The following is a 14135-nucleotide window of genomic DNA, read 5'->3' on the forward strand; positions in this document are numbered from 1 at the left end:
ACATACAGCGTAGAGTGGATGGCTTCTAGTGAATAGGTCATTATGTGTCTCACTTATGATTAAGCTTGGACTGCTTCACTGAGCAAGAGACAATCAATCATAATAAAAGCCTCCAATGAGTGATGGAAGGAACATGGTACTGTAGGTCCAAGCAAAGAACCTATTTCCATAACCCGTAGTTTCTATTACAGTAATACAAAATAAGTGAATGAAAGAACAAAATAATTAAAATGTATCTCTATTTTATTGGAAGCCCTCTTATCACTATAAAGCAGTATAAAGTTCATTAATAAAAAGTATAGCCTATATGTAGTGCACTTGCACAGCAGTGGGTCATCTTGAGTGTTGTTGTAACTTATGAGAGGTGACAATGGCAATTGCTCTAAATATAATCATTTGTTAGTGGTCTTTAAATTATGCTAATTTGTATAAAACTCTGAGAATCTGCATCACATTAGGTGCAATCACAAATACTAACAAACAAATGAATACATAAAATTCACAAGGCAAATACAGTGTAAAGACATTTAAACATGTCTTTTAACAAGTCCTTCATTTTAGATATTGCCCTTATCCAAGCTGAAATATTTTTGAGTGGCACCGTGCACCACTGATAACTCCATGTCTACAAAGTTCTGGAAGGAATACAACCCGTGTGTCCAAGATAAAGTATGGATTAGTGGATTAGATAGTCTGGAGGTTGCCAATGAAAGGCATTATTAATCTTGTAATAAATTAAATTAAATTTTGTACCTATGTAACTAAATATGTTTAACACTGTAAAATGTTACCAACATCATTACATTAAAATAGCGCATGTTCTCTTATAACTCAGCAGTATAAAGTAAATTAATAAAAGTGTAGACTGTAGAGTATTGCACTGACGCCCTCCGGCAGCAGCATCAGTACAGTGTTGATGTTATTCATGGGAGGTGGCATACTGCTCATTGAGGCGTTACCGTGCTCAAGTGGGCTGGGACTCGAACATTTCCACTAAGGAGTGGAATAACCCGAGGAAAAAAGAGGAAGACCGCACTGCTTTAGCCGTATCACGCAGTGAACCCACTACCTCGAAGCTCACGGCGTAATATGAACGTCAGAAACTCGGATGCACGGTCTCGTGAAAGGTCCTGTAAGAGGAATCCTCACGTGCACGCAGCTGGAGCATGAAAACATCTCAGGATAGCTCCGCTCCGCTTTCTCCTCCTCATTGACAATTTACAGTAGTGGTGTACCAACACACCCGGCGGTGTTTTCAGCACTTGGACTGAATATGTACCAGGGACATTCACAGGTAAGCTCGCGTGTTTCTTTCATTTATTATTGGCCAACGGCGCGTGAAGCATCTCATCTACCGACACGTGCGCACAAGAAAGCTAAATCATCCTTAATTTGTGGAGTTTATCCTGTTGTCACATGTCAAATCTCACTCTCTTAAGATGTTTTTTAGTATGTGGGCAACGGGCAAAACACATTTCACGACAAAAGCATGAACTGCACGAAGAGGACGTTAAGTGTGAAGAAAAAAAAAGAATGTTTCAAGGCATTATTTTGTCCTATTTAAACGTCTAACTATCTGAACACTGTGTTCTGCTTGTATTTGTCCAGTGAATTCAATAAACACACCTTTGTTTGAAATATCCTGGATATAAGGTCCCTGTGAACCCCTATCAAAGTTTTATATTAAGATTACTTTTAAATGCTTTCCTACTATGTGATAAAATACACTTGCCATGATGTGTTTGTATACATGTGTTGCACTATTCAAGTAGTCACATTTGCATTAACCTGTAAACAGCTTGTATATGTATATGTATATATGTACATGTATGTGTTTAGATCTAATTATGCACATGCCATTTATATCATAACAAAGTGGCTCTTAACATGTCAGCTCAGCTTTTTAAATGAATTTATTTTATTTTCCCTTAAAAATAATACTTTTTGTCAATTAAAAATGAATGAAACTAAAATGAGCATTGATGTCATGACCGATGCATGACTGCTGGCTCAACATCAGTATTTTGCACTTGGAAGGAATTTGACCTTCATAGAGTCAGATGAACTTAGATATTGCCTGCTGCCGTTCACATGACTGATGATGCTCTGCTTGCACTTCAGGGAGCTGCCATCAAGTGTGGTTTGCTTCCAAGTCTTCAAGATAAATGTGTCTTCTGTCTGAGCAAGCTGTAAATCTGAGTAGCATGGTATAATACCACAGGTCTGTGTCACATTTCTCATGGTCGGACAAAGGAAAATGTGTGTTTGCGTTTACTGTTTGATATTGTGTATTGTACATTTGCAAGTAATTTGCTGCATCATGATTTCTTGCTACTTATCCTCCTCATCTGTTCCTGTCTTTTACTTTACATGTGCAGTATGAAGGAACAGTTGTGATATTTTTAAATATGTTTTTACATTTCAAGTTGAGTTTAAAGGCTCAAATGGTGCTGGTTTATGGATGTTACACAAGCTTCCCACAGATTTCTGCCACTCACAGCACTGCATGCCCTGAATCTGCATATAAGACAGAGAGTGACTACTTGTATAAGGATGAACTTTAAATTTTCCTAAATTCTCAGATGAGAAAGTGTTTGAGAGGGTGCCCTTATGCTCACCTAAAACACTTTTGATATTGCTATGTCCATTTACGCAAAAGTAGGCTTTAGCTTCTGAAGGTACATTAGTTCAGTCTTGCATGGGGTTGTGAGAGACTGAAAAAGCTGAGAGAAAGCCCTTTGATGTGCTTTTCTCTTTTTATCAGAGAATATTGTGCTTGGAATGCAGCTTTTGTCCCATTTAAGTTAGCTGGCTTTGATGTGTGGTTATTAAGCGTTTCGAAAATTTAAAAGAAAAAAAAATATATTTTTAGATATTCATGACATTTAGCCATGCAGCTGTGCATTTCCCATACACACACGGAACTCGTTGCTTAACCCCCATAATAAGATCCATCAATAGAACAATTAAGAAACTATTTCCCGGACTGTCACTGTTTCCATGAAACATACCTCTGTCATTTGAACCACATTAATGATGAACCATGTGAAGGTGGTATTCAGGTGAAGTAATAACATTTTCCTAAATACAGCCAGTTAAACTCAGCGATACATTCGTATAAACCTGCACCCCAATTGTATCGTGAATCGTTTAACATCTCAACCGAATTTAATCGTCACATATTCAATTCCAGGTCCAGGGTGCATCGTTACATATCTACATTTACAAGAAACTATATGCTTCTAACTGAAAGTTGAGAGCTGTAGTTGCAGTTACAGTTTTCAGTCCTATTTGGCAGTGTTCATTAGAACTATGGGAAACAACTGAATGTTGATAACAATGGAATAGTCAATAATGGTTGACTAACAATACACATCTCAGAATAGCACAAATTAATTAAAATAAAAATTAATTCTGTAAAAAGCTGAACAGTAACATTAATTAATCATTTTGGCACATAACCTGTTTTCAGCCTTTTGTTAATTGTATTTTTCATGTATCGTCTCCATGGAGTGTCTCAGAAGAAACCAATTAGTATTGCTACAAAACCATATTAAGCACCAATGAAAGGAGCCATAGTTAACAAAGGAACATATTTTACTTTTTTATAATGTAGTTTAAAAGTTCTTGACCATTTTAACCTAAGAAGGAATATAAGAATGAACCGTATGGTGGGAATTTCAATCTTATTAGTTTTACCTCTTGAAAATAACTTGCATGAAAAACAACAACTAATAGTGACAATGGGTCAACACACTCAATAAACTTGAGGTTAACAAAAAACACATCTAAATAGGCCTTTACAATTTGGGGAAAAAATCAAATTGTCAAATTTTTAAAACAAATAAAAATATAATAATTCGATAAAGTTAATGTGAAGAACAATAATAATTTTATTTGACAGAAAATGACAAGTTGTTTTATAAACAACTGCAGGGTTACTTATATTTGAAAGTAATTTCTTAGTTTTTATCAGGAGGTATGTAAAATAAAAAAAAAATAAAAAAAACAGAGTCCTTGTTTTTACTATGAAATATGAGTCTTATGAAAAACATCTCCTGTACAATTCTATACATTGGAGAAAAACCTGTATTATCATATGTTTACTTAAAATTCCTTTCGAGGGAAGTATTATTATTCCTGTTTATGCCCAAAAAATAGGACTGTGTGCGCATTACTGAGCGCTAAACACATATAATGTCTGTTTAATTCATACTGGATGGCAGAGGGTGACCTCGTGTAGAAAATTTTAATATGTATAATAGAGCTCATGATTTTCCAGGAAATCCCTAAAATGGACAAAGGTATCTAGCTATTGCTGTAATTGAACAAAAAGGAAATAGAAATACTTGAACTGATCTTGGGTATTTTGGGTAAATTACATTTATAATCCAGTGGTAATTGACATACCTTTATTACAGTATCGAATATTTTCTCTTTCTACTCTTGTAATAAGAAGTGACACAAGGGCAGAAAAATACGTTATTTGAAACACTTGACTGATGCTGTGGTAAAAACAGGTATAGGGCAAGACAAAGAATGTCATTAGGGCCCCCCGTGGGTCTATTATAAACAAACAATATCCAGAGGGCTAAGCAAGAGGGGTAAGTGGGGGGTCCAGAATCCAGAGCAAAGGGTCAAAACAAGAGTAACAGGGCAAAGCAAAAAAAAGACTATGAAACAAGACTATGAAAACTATAAACTGAAACAAGACTATGAAAATTAGAAACTAAAACAAAAAACAATGAAAACAAAAATGGAATTGTATCCCTCCCCTAGCGACGCAATTGCTAGGGGAGGGATATGTGCAGAACAATACTCAGCAGTGTGTGAAAGGAAGTCCAAGTGCTACTGCCAGACCCAGAGTTTCACTGAATGGAATCGAAAACGGTAAAACACAACTGTTTAATTCCAGGGGAGTTGGAAAATTTGCCTTTTTTCAAAAATAGTGGAGTGTTCCTTTAAGCCAAATCATGATATCAATTAGATTTCAATTAATTATTCAGCACTATTTTTTATTTTTAAAAGGAGCGTTGTTGCCTTGAGAAAATAATAGAGAAAATAATAAATGGATCTAAAGCAATAATGTAGAAGGGGAAAACTGATTGAGACTTTATCATAAGACAACAGAAGCAATTATTGTAACAATTAACACCATATCTTTCACACAATAAGCCATATCAAATCGACTAGAAATGTTGAGAATCTGACTGATGGATGACCGGCAGCCTTCAAGATCAGTGTGGTCTCAGTTGGAACATTAGAAATGAGATAACCTCTTGTGAAAGTCAGTGAAAGATAAAACGTATCATAAAACATTGATCAACAGACAAACTCATTTAGCTCACAATGTTCCATTAATCTGAGATATTTCCAAATTGTCACCAATAATGAGCCCTATAGATGACTATTGGATGGCTTATCTTAAATCTTGCTGAACTTGCCAATTTCAATGTAAGCTAATGGATAAGTCGCATTAATGAACTCAGTATCACAGTATACTTAAATGTCATTGAATCCTGGGAGAACAGAAGGAAGGCCACATATGCTTGTTCACTATGGAATTCATTCTCTATTGCCTTCAAAAAGTAGGTCAGATGTGTGAACCCTAAGGCAGGTTGCTCTTCACTGCAGCTTAAACTGCTAATCACTTAAAACATCTGGATTTGTCTGATTACACTGCAGCTGTCGTGTCATTTTTCCTGAACTGGATCACATGCCACAGACCACATACTACCATCTGACACAGCAGCCACGGTGGATGGCACACATATTCCCTGGTGAAAGTAGGTGCAAAACGCAGAGGATTATTGTAAATCGAAAAAGGCACAGTGCAAATAGCACAGGGTTTTTCTCTATGACCTATTTGTGTGCCACACAGATTAAACTTGCTTCCTGTTTGGTCTTCAAATAATATCTGTTGTCTCGTGGTTTATGTAAATATGCTCTAGCCAAACATTTTCTTCATGACGTGAAGAGACAATTGCATAGATACATAAACTGGGGCTTTTGTCTAACTTTAAGTAGAGTGCGGTTGCTGAAGGTATGATTAATGCTAATAAGCCTCTGGTGGGCCGCAGCGGGGCCGACACTGACCTAGGATATGAGCAAAGATTGATGCAGCCTTAGGCTGCTTAATTCTCCAAGGTATTGCTTGGAGGAGTTTCAAGGTAACATTTTTTTTGTTCTTACCAGAAGCTGTGATCTTTGCTTGATATGTGTGTGCAGTAAACTAGAAGTTTGCAATTATATTTTTTTCCAGCTGTGAAGAAATCACAAGTTTAGCATGTAGGTGTGAAGCCTGTATAATATTGAATGAGTCATAAATTTGATAAAGGAGAAGTTGTATGGAATGCAACGATATGTGAAAACAATAGCTTTATAGGATGTTCTGGGATAGACACCTATTTGGGAATATGGGGCGGGGTGGTCAAGTCTAAGAAATAAAGTCAGTGGTCAGAAGAATTATATATATTAGGGGTGTAACGGTACACATATTCATATCATAAGGTTCACGAGGCAAATACAACTGGAAGTGATCATCCCTTTTTTTTAATGGATGAGCTTTTAATTAAACTTCTCAAGGACCGATGCAGTGCAACACCCACTGAGTAGCATCAAACAGCTTGAAAGATCAAAGATAATTTTTTACAAATAATTCCAACTGAATTCGTCTTAAAAAAGATTAGATTAGATTCAACTTTATTGTCATTGCAATTGTAGGGTACAAGGCAACGAAATGCAAATAGCATCTAACCAGAAGTGCAATAAGCGGCAAGTAAAGGATATACAGTGTCTACAATATGTTACAATATTGTAAATACTGTGACAAAAATGGAAAAATACACCTAGGGTCATATACATATTTTTGGCTGAACTAACCCTTTAAGCATGACACATTTTAAGTAAACATGAAGAAAGGCAGATGTTCTTTAAATTGAATTTTACATGTTCTCATTTTATATAAAAATGAATGAAAGTTTGACTGAGACAAATTAATAATAATAATAATAATAAAAAAAAAACATTGTAAATGCCTCAAATTACCTAACTAAAATGTGAGCATTATTACATACATTGGAAAAAAATATTTAAACAGAAGTGTTCTACTGTCTAGGGTAGGACTGTGAATCTTTGGCAAGGCGGCGATTCGATTACGTTTCATAGATTTTCGATTCGATTCAAGAACGATTTTTGCAAATTTAGAACGATTCAATTCTATTCGATTCACAATTATATTCAATTCAATTTAATTATAACGATTCGATTCTGCATTCTTTAAGTGCATTCACGGGATTATTTAAATGCTTCTACTAAATTCTTTAAATGCTTAGTCAGGGGGCAAATTACAGTAGCATTTATGGTTAGAGAGCCATAGGTTAGAAAAAAAACGAAAAAAAACCTTTTGTCCATTGTTAAATGCTAGTTTAATGATGCGACATGGCATACGTAAAAATGTATGTAAGCCAAGTTTTTAAAAAAGAGCGTAAAGAGTATTATGTATAAGCTAACATTTTGTCACACCAGGGGCGTAGCCATAATTTTAGAAGTGACAGAAATGTCAAATACAATCATTTTATGTATGTAGCCTATATAATAATAATAATAATAATTATTATTATTATTATTTTTTTTTACAAGGAATTATCTTCTTTTATAATTACTTTTAATTAGCTGTAATAAATCAAATACACTGCTGGACAATAATCCATCATTTGTAATCGATATGTTTTTCCTAATGGCAATTTTATGATTGTTTTATATACTAGGCTACATTTAATTAGCAATTATTTAAATTTTCTGCACAGAATAAGGTAGAAAATATACTTTAGAGTTTCTGTACTGTAATGCATGTCAATTAGCACTGCATCATTCATAAGTTGTGGTTTTTTTTTTAGTTTCATCAGTTCATTCTGCTTTTATTCAGTTTAGCTGCAGATATAGCCTGGCACGTCTATGAGAGCGAGATCGCTTCTCTTTCAGTGTGAAAACGTCTTCATCTCTATTTAACTTTTCCTCTCCATCAGCGAATGATTGTCTGTTTGCTAATGAAACAAACGCTATTTACATTTCTGTTAACATTTCTGCTCCGTCCATGCAATAAATACAGCTGTCGACAGCTCCGGTAACTCCGTCCGTAAGATGCAGAGAGCCATTGACAAACTACAGAAAAGTAAAACTACTTCACGTTAGCATTACTGGCCACGAGTCCTATAGATCACACGTCAGCTGCGTCAGAGACGAACAGAGCGCGAGCGCAATTCCAGTGACAGTCTTAGGTGGTAAACAGTGGAGCGTGTGAAGGACAGATAAGAGGCACAATTCACGAACACTCTTCAAGGTCTCCATTAATGAAAACCGAAACTTTTTTTCACCCCTGTTGAGTTTGTATCCTTCCATGCACAAGCTAGTTGATGGGCTTTTGGTCATTGACTTGCAGAAAGTTTTCTGCGGGAGTTAGTGATAAGGGCTAGAATAAAGGGGGCTGCCAACACTGATCTTTCATACCCTTCATCAAATGTGGAGTTGTGCCCCTGCATGGGGATGATCACTTCCATTTGAATTTGCCCCGTGAACCATACAGAACAGTACTAGTATGTGTACCGTTACACCACTAATATCTATCTATCTATCTATCTATCTATCTATCTATCTATCTATCTATCTATCTATCTATCTATCTATCTATCTATATATATATATATATATATATATATATATATACAGTACAGACCAAAAGTTTGGACACACTTTCTCATTTAAAGAGTTTTCTTTATTTTCATGACTATGAAAATTGTAGATTTACACTGAAGGCATCAAAACTATGAATTAGCACATGTGGAATTATATATGGAATTATATACATAACAAAAAAGTGTGAAGCAACTGAAAATATGTCATATTCTAGGTTCTTCAAAGTAGCCACCTTTTGCTTTGATTACTGCTTTGCACACTCTTGGCATTCTCTTGATGAGCTTCAAGAGGTATTCACCTGAAATGGTCTTCCAACAGTCTTGAAGGAGTTCCCCGAGAGATGCTTAGCACTTGTTGGCCCTTTTGCCTTACTTCTGCGGTCCAGCTCACTCCTAAACCATCTCGATTGGGTTCAGGTCCGGTGACTGTGGAGGCCAGGTCATCTGGCACAGCACCCCATCACTCTGCTTCTTGGTCAAATAGCCCATGATGCCTTCAGTGTGACTCTACAATTTTCATAGTCATGAAAATAAAGAAAACTCTTACCCAAGTAGATATGAGATATGACTATATGAAGTGCTATATAAATGCAAAGAATTATAATTATTATTATTTAAAAGCCCTCTTTTGTGCAGAACAACTTGCTTCTGCCATGGATTCAAATCTGAAGTTGATAGTTTAACAGCTTCAGGTCAGTCTAATTTTTAAAATAAAACATTAGTTTGAATGTCTAATAGTCTTGTACTGTCTATTCATCTGTTAAAGGTGATTCCTGATGACAGCGATTTATTGTACTTTATTGTAGTTTTTTTTTAATCTTAAACATAATTAAGTATTGAAAGTAAAAGTCCATCCATCCATCCATCCATCCATCCATCTTCTTCCACTTATCCGGAGCCGGGTCGCGGGGGAAGCAGTCTAAACAGAGATGCCCAGACTTCCCTCTCCCTAGACACTTCCTCCAGCTCTTCCAGGGGGATACCAAGGCGTTCCCAGGCCAGCCGAGAGACATAGTCCCTTTAACGTGTCCTTGGTCTTCCCCGGGGCCTCCTCCCGGTGGGACAGCCTGGAACACCTACCCAGCAAGGGGTCCAGGAGGCATCCAGAACAGATGCCCGAGCCACCTCAGCTGGCTCCTCTAGATGTGGAGGTTCCTCCCGAGTGGCAGAGCTCCTCACCCCATCTCTAAGGGGGCACCGGTAAATCGAGAGATTCACCTTGCAGCTCAGCTCATTCTTTACCACTACAGACCAGTACATCGACCGCATCACTGCAAAAGCTGCACCTATCCGCCTGTCAATCTCCTGCTCCATTCTTCCCTCACTCGAGACAAGACCACAAGATACTTGAACTCCTCTACTTGAGGCAGTGAGCAGGACTGGTGATAAAGAGCAGCCCTGCCAGAGTCCAACATGAGGGAAGAGTAACAAGAAAGAATGTGAGAACAAAATAAATGTATATAATTTTATGTTTGTAGTTTATTAAGAATATATTTAATTATCCCACAAACTAATTTAATATCCACTTGGGGGAGCAGTTAAACAGTTTATTAGGAACAATCAAAGCTGACTTTCAAACTGATTTTTTGGCATCATTACTCCAGTCACACAATCCTTCAGAAATGCTTTTAACAATCTTATTTTCTACAAAAAATATTTATTATTATTATTATTATTATTATTATTAATGTTGAAAAGAGCTGAGAATATTTTTCAGGTTTTTAGGGGGAATAAATTGAAAGAACAGCATTGTTTTTAAATTTGTTACAGTTATCTATTTGTTACATTTATATTATTTACATCAAGCTTTAGAATGGTATAGTATTGTATATTGTTATTGAAACTTCATAATGTTTCACTTGATTATACATTTAGTCGGGAATTATAGTTTGGAAAAAGTCTAACTAGTAAAATGTTTACATGTTATGTGAACTAGTACAAGTATATAAATTAATAAAAAGAGACTTACTCATGTTTATGATCTCTGTTAAATAAAGTGCTTCATTCTTTTTTTCTGAGGAAATCCATTTCTCAAATCCTCAACCACATCACATCTTTTTGGGGTGATTTATGTCTTATTCCTCTCATCGCAAAGCAAACAGTAAAATAAAAAAACTTGAACAGTCTGCCTGCTTTTTCTTGTGGGCGTATTCAAGTATTCAGTTTGAATCATAATAGCGTGTTCAGCGCGGGGGTGTGGTCACATTAGATATAATGAAGGGAGACGTGAAAAACGGACATAGCGTTGTTTTCATATGGATTACTTTATCACAGAATATCTGTTTTCGGCGGAACTTGTTTAGTCTAAAAGTAAACATGTCAATCTTTCTATAGATATCTCTCTCATGTCTCTTCGTTGAGTATTTACGGAGTTACAGTTCATTTTAATGACATGTTTGTAAATGAAGATCAGCGCAGACAAAGGCTGCAGTCAGCACACCTTGTTTGTTATCTTTATTTTATAAGTGCACAAAGTTTTGTTGTTATGTCTGTATCCAAAAAAAGTAGACCCTTTACAGATTCGATTGATGTATTGCTCTTATCTGTATGATAAAAAATTAGTGTAATTTAAGTTATTTACGGGGTTATCAGGAGAAAATGACTCATAACGTGTATCCGCGTTAATCGACTCCAGAGGGTTAACAGAGGGCCCCGGACCCCATACTCCCGTAGCACCTCCTGTAGGATGCCACGAGGGACATGGATGAACGCCCTCTCCAAATCCATAAAGCACATGTGGATTGGTTGGGCAAACTCCCATGAAACCTCCAGCACCCCGGCGATTGTACAGAGCTCGACCATTGTTCCAAAACCCGGATGAAAACTGCATTGTCCCTCCTGATTCCAAGGTTCGATTATTGGCCAAATTCTCCTCTCCAGTACCCTGTCATAGACTTTCCCAGGGAGACTGAGAAGTGTGATTCCCCCTGTAGTTGGACCACGCCCTCTGGTCCCCCTTGTTGAAAAGGGGGACCACCACCCCAGTCTGCCATTACAGAGGCACTGTCCCCAACTGCCATGCGATGCTGCAGAGGTGTCTCAGCCAAGACAGCCCCACAACATCCAGGGACTTGAGCTACCTGGGGTGGAGCTCATCCACCCCCGGTGCCTTGCCACCAAAAAGCTTCTTAACTACCTCGGTGACTTCAGCTTGGGTGATGGATGAGTCCACCTCTGAGCCCCCGGCCCCTGCTACCTCAGTGGATGACATGTCGGTGGGGTTGAGGAGATCCTCGAAGTACTCCTTCCACCGTCCGATGATATCCCCAGTTGAGATCAACAGCTGCCCACCTCCACTGTAAACTGTGTTGGCAGGGCACTGCTTCCCCCTCCTGAGGTGCCATACAGTTTGCCAGAATCTCTTCGAAGCCAACGGATAGTCTTTCTCCATGACCTCACCAAACTCCTCCCAGACCCGAGGTTTTGCCTCCACAACCATCCGGGCTGCAGACCACTTGGCCTGCCGGTACCCGTCAGCTGGCTCAGGTGTCCCAAAAGTCAGCCAGGCCTGGTAAGACTTCTTCAGCTTATGGCCACTGCTCAGAGTGGCTGCATTGACAACGGAGCATTGAAATCCCCCAGTAGGACGATGGAGTCCCTTGTCGGAGTACTTTCCAGCACCCTTCCCAGAGACTCTAAGAAGGCTGGGTACTCTACACTGCCTTTCAGCCTGTAAGCACAAATGACAGAGAGAGACTTATCCCCAACCCAAAGGCGCATGGAAGCAACCCTCTCATTCACCGGGGTTAACTCCAACACATGGCGGCTGAGCTGGGGAGCTATGAGCAACCCCACACCAACCTGCCGCCTCTCACCACAGGCAACTCCAGTGTGATAGAGAGTCCAGCCTCTCTCAAGTGGCATGGTTCCAGAACCCAAGCTGTGCATGGAGGTGAGCTTGACTATCTTCAGTCAGTACCTCTCAACCTCCCGCACAAGTTCAGGCTCCTTCCCCGCCAGTGAGGTAACATTCCATGTCCCTAAGGCCTGTTTCCATGTCCAGACATCGAGTCGGGGGCCCTTGCCTTCGACCGCTGCCCGTTCCACAATGCACCAGCCCCTTGAGGTTGGCCCCATGTTGCTCTTTTGTCCTAATAAGCCCCCGCATTCGTCACGGTCCATGTTTTTATAGGCTTTATAAAGGGCCTTTGAAAAACGTGTAAAAGTACAAGTAAATGCAACATTTTAAATAAGAAAATAAATGTATATAAAATTGCATCTGGTATATGCTTTTTTTTGCATCTGGTACTTAGTGGCTTAGTGTCTTTCATTCTGACATAAAAAAAATGTTTCTGGAATCTGCATCTGAAATAGCATTTAGATGTATTTAACACAGTTTATGTATCTCAGAGAGGGACATGGATGCATTTAATCTGCAGTTACAGATTCATAAATGTTTTGTTTTTAACATAAAAGGTTGAATACTGCTATTTGAAATTATCCAAAACAGGAAAAAATAGTAGAAATGTAAACTTAAAACTGCCAGTAGGTGGCAGCAAGTTATTTTCATAGAGTCATTGAGATTCATCCGATTCATTCAAATGGCTGATTCTTTCTTTATGACCACCATGTACCCATCCTTTGATGGCTACTTCCAGCAGGATAATGCACCATGTCATAAATAAACTTGTGTCGGTATTCGGTAATGCGATATATCACGGTAATGAATATGCACAATAATGTTATCGTGGGCACTTCTAAATACCGTGAATATATATTAAAAATTATCCAGAATTTGGAATGCATTTTAAAAATACTATTCCCATCAACTGGTCAAAATGCACAACACCGCTGTATGCTGCTTGAAAGACTCTGTGTGATCTGATGTAAACAAGCATGCATGAGAAGCACATGGAGGAACATGTGGGAGACGAGCTGAATTAGGCACATTCACTCTCTGACAGAAGATGGCGCTAAACTGCAGAAAATGCAGTCTTTACCCTTGAAACACCACAAATAAACCAGCTGCCATACTTTCTAAAACATATTTAATAATTTTAAATAGACAATCAGATTTGTGTATTTGCTATGATGTTCATTACAGTGCCAAATACTTAAGTATTAAGTCTTCATATGCTATTTTAATGTGGACTACAACATGACATAGAAATTGTTTGAAACTGTTTTGATTTTGTTTTTATTGTTAATTTACATTTAACATTAGGGCTTCATTTTTAACATTAATTCATTAGTTAACATAAACTGCCGATGAAAAATTCTTCAGAACATTCATACACCTTAGGTATTCTAATATTTAATAATCAAGTCAAGTCAAATCACCTTTATTTATATAGTGCTTTAAACAAAATACATTGCGTCAAAGCAACTGAACAATATTCATTAGGAAAACAGTGTGTGAATAATGCAAAATGATAGTTAAAGGCAGTTCATCATTGAATTCAGTGATGTCATCTCTGTACAGTTTAAATAGTGTCTGTGCAT

The 14135-nt window shown here is 37.7% G+C and overlaps 1 protein-coding gene across 4 annotated transcripts in view; it reads left to right on the forward strand.

Annotated features, from left to right (window-relative positions):
- Nucleotides 1-14135, forward strand: part of LOC127950737 (PEX5-related protein) — a 99907-nt gene that overhangs the window by 35217 nt on the left and 50555 nt on the right. For 3 of the 4 annotated variants that reach the window (XM_052547962.1, XM_052547963.1, XM_052547966.1), the window contains exon 1: nt 987-1294. The exons of the other annotated variant lie outside the window; for it this stretch is intronic. In XM_052547962.1, coding sequence (XP_052403922.1) covers nt 1274-1294 — 21 coding nt within the window. In that variant the 5' untranslated portion in view covers nt 987-1273. Of the gene's footprint in view, nt 1-986; nt 1295-14135 lie in introns of those variants that run through there. 4 annotated transcript variants of the gene reach the window in all.

The sequence above is a fragment of the Carassius gibelio genome, chromosome B2, assembly GCF_023724105.1.
Source record: "Carassius gibelio isolate Cgi1373 ecotype wild population from Czech Republic chromosome B2, carGib1.2-hapl.c, whole genome shotgun sequence".
Taxonomy (NCBI): Eukaryota; Metazoa; Chordata; class Actinopteri; order Cypriniformes; family Cyprinidae; genus Carassius; species Carassius gibelio.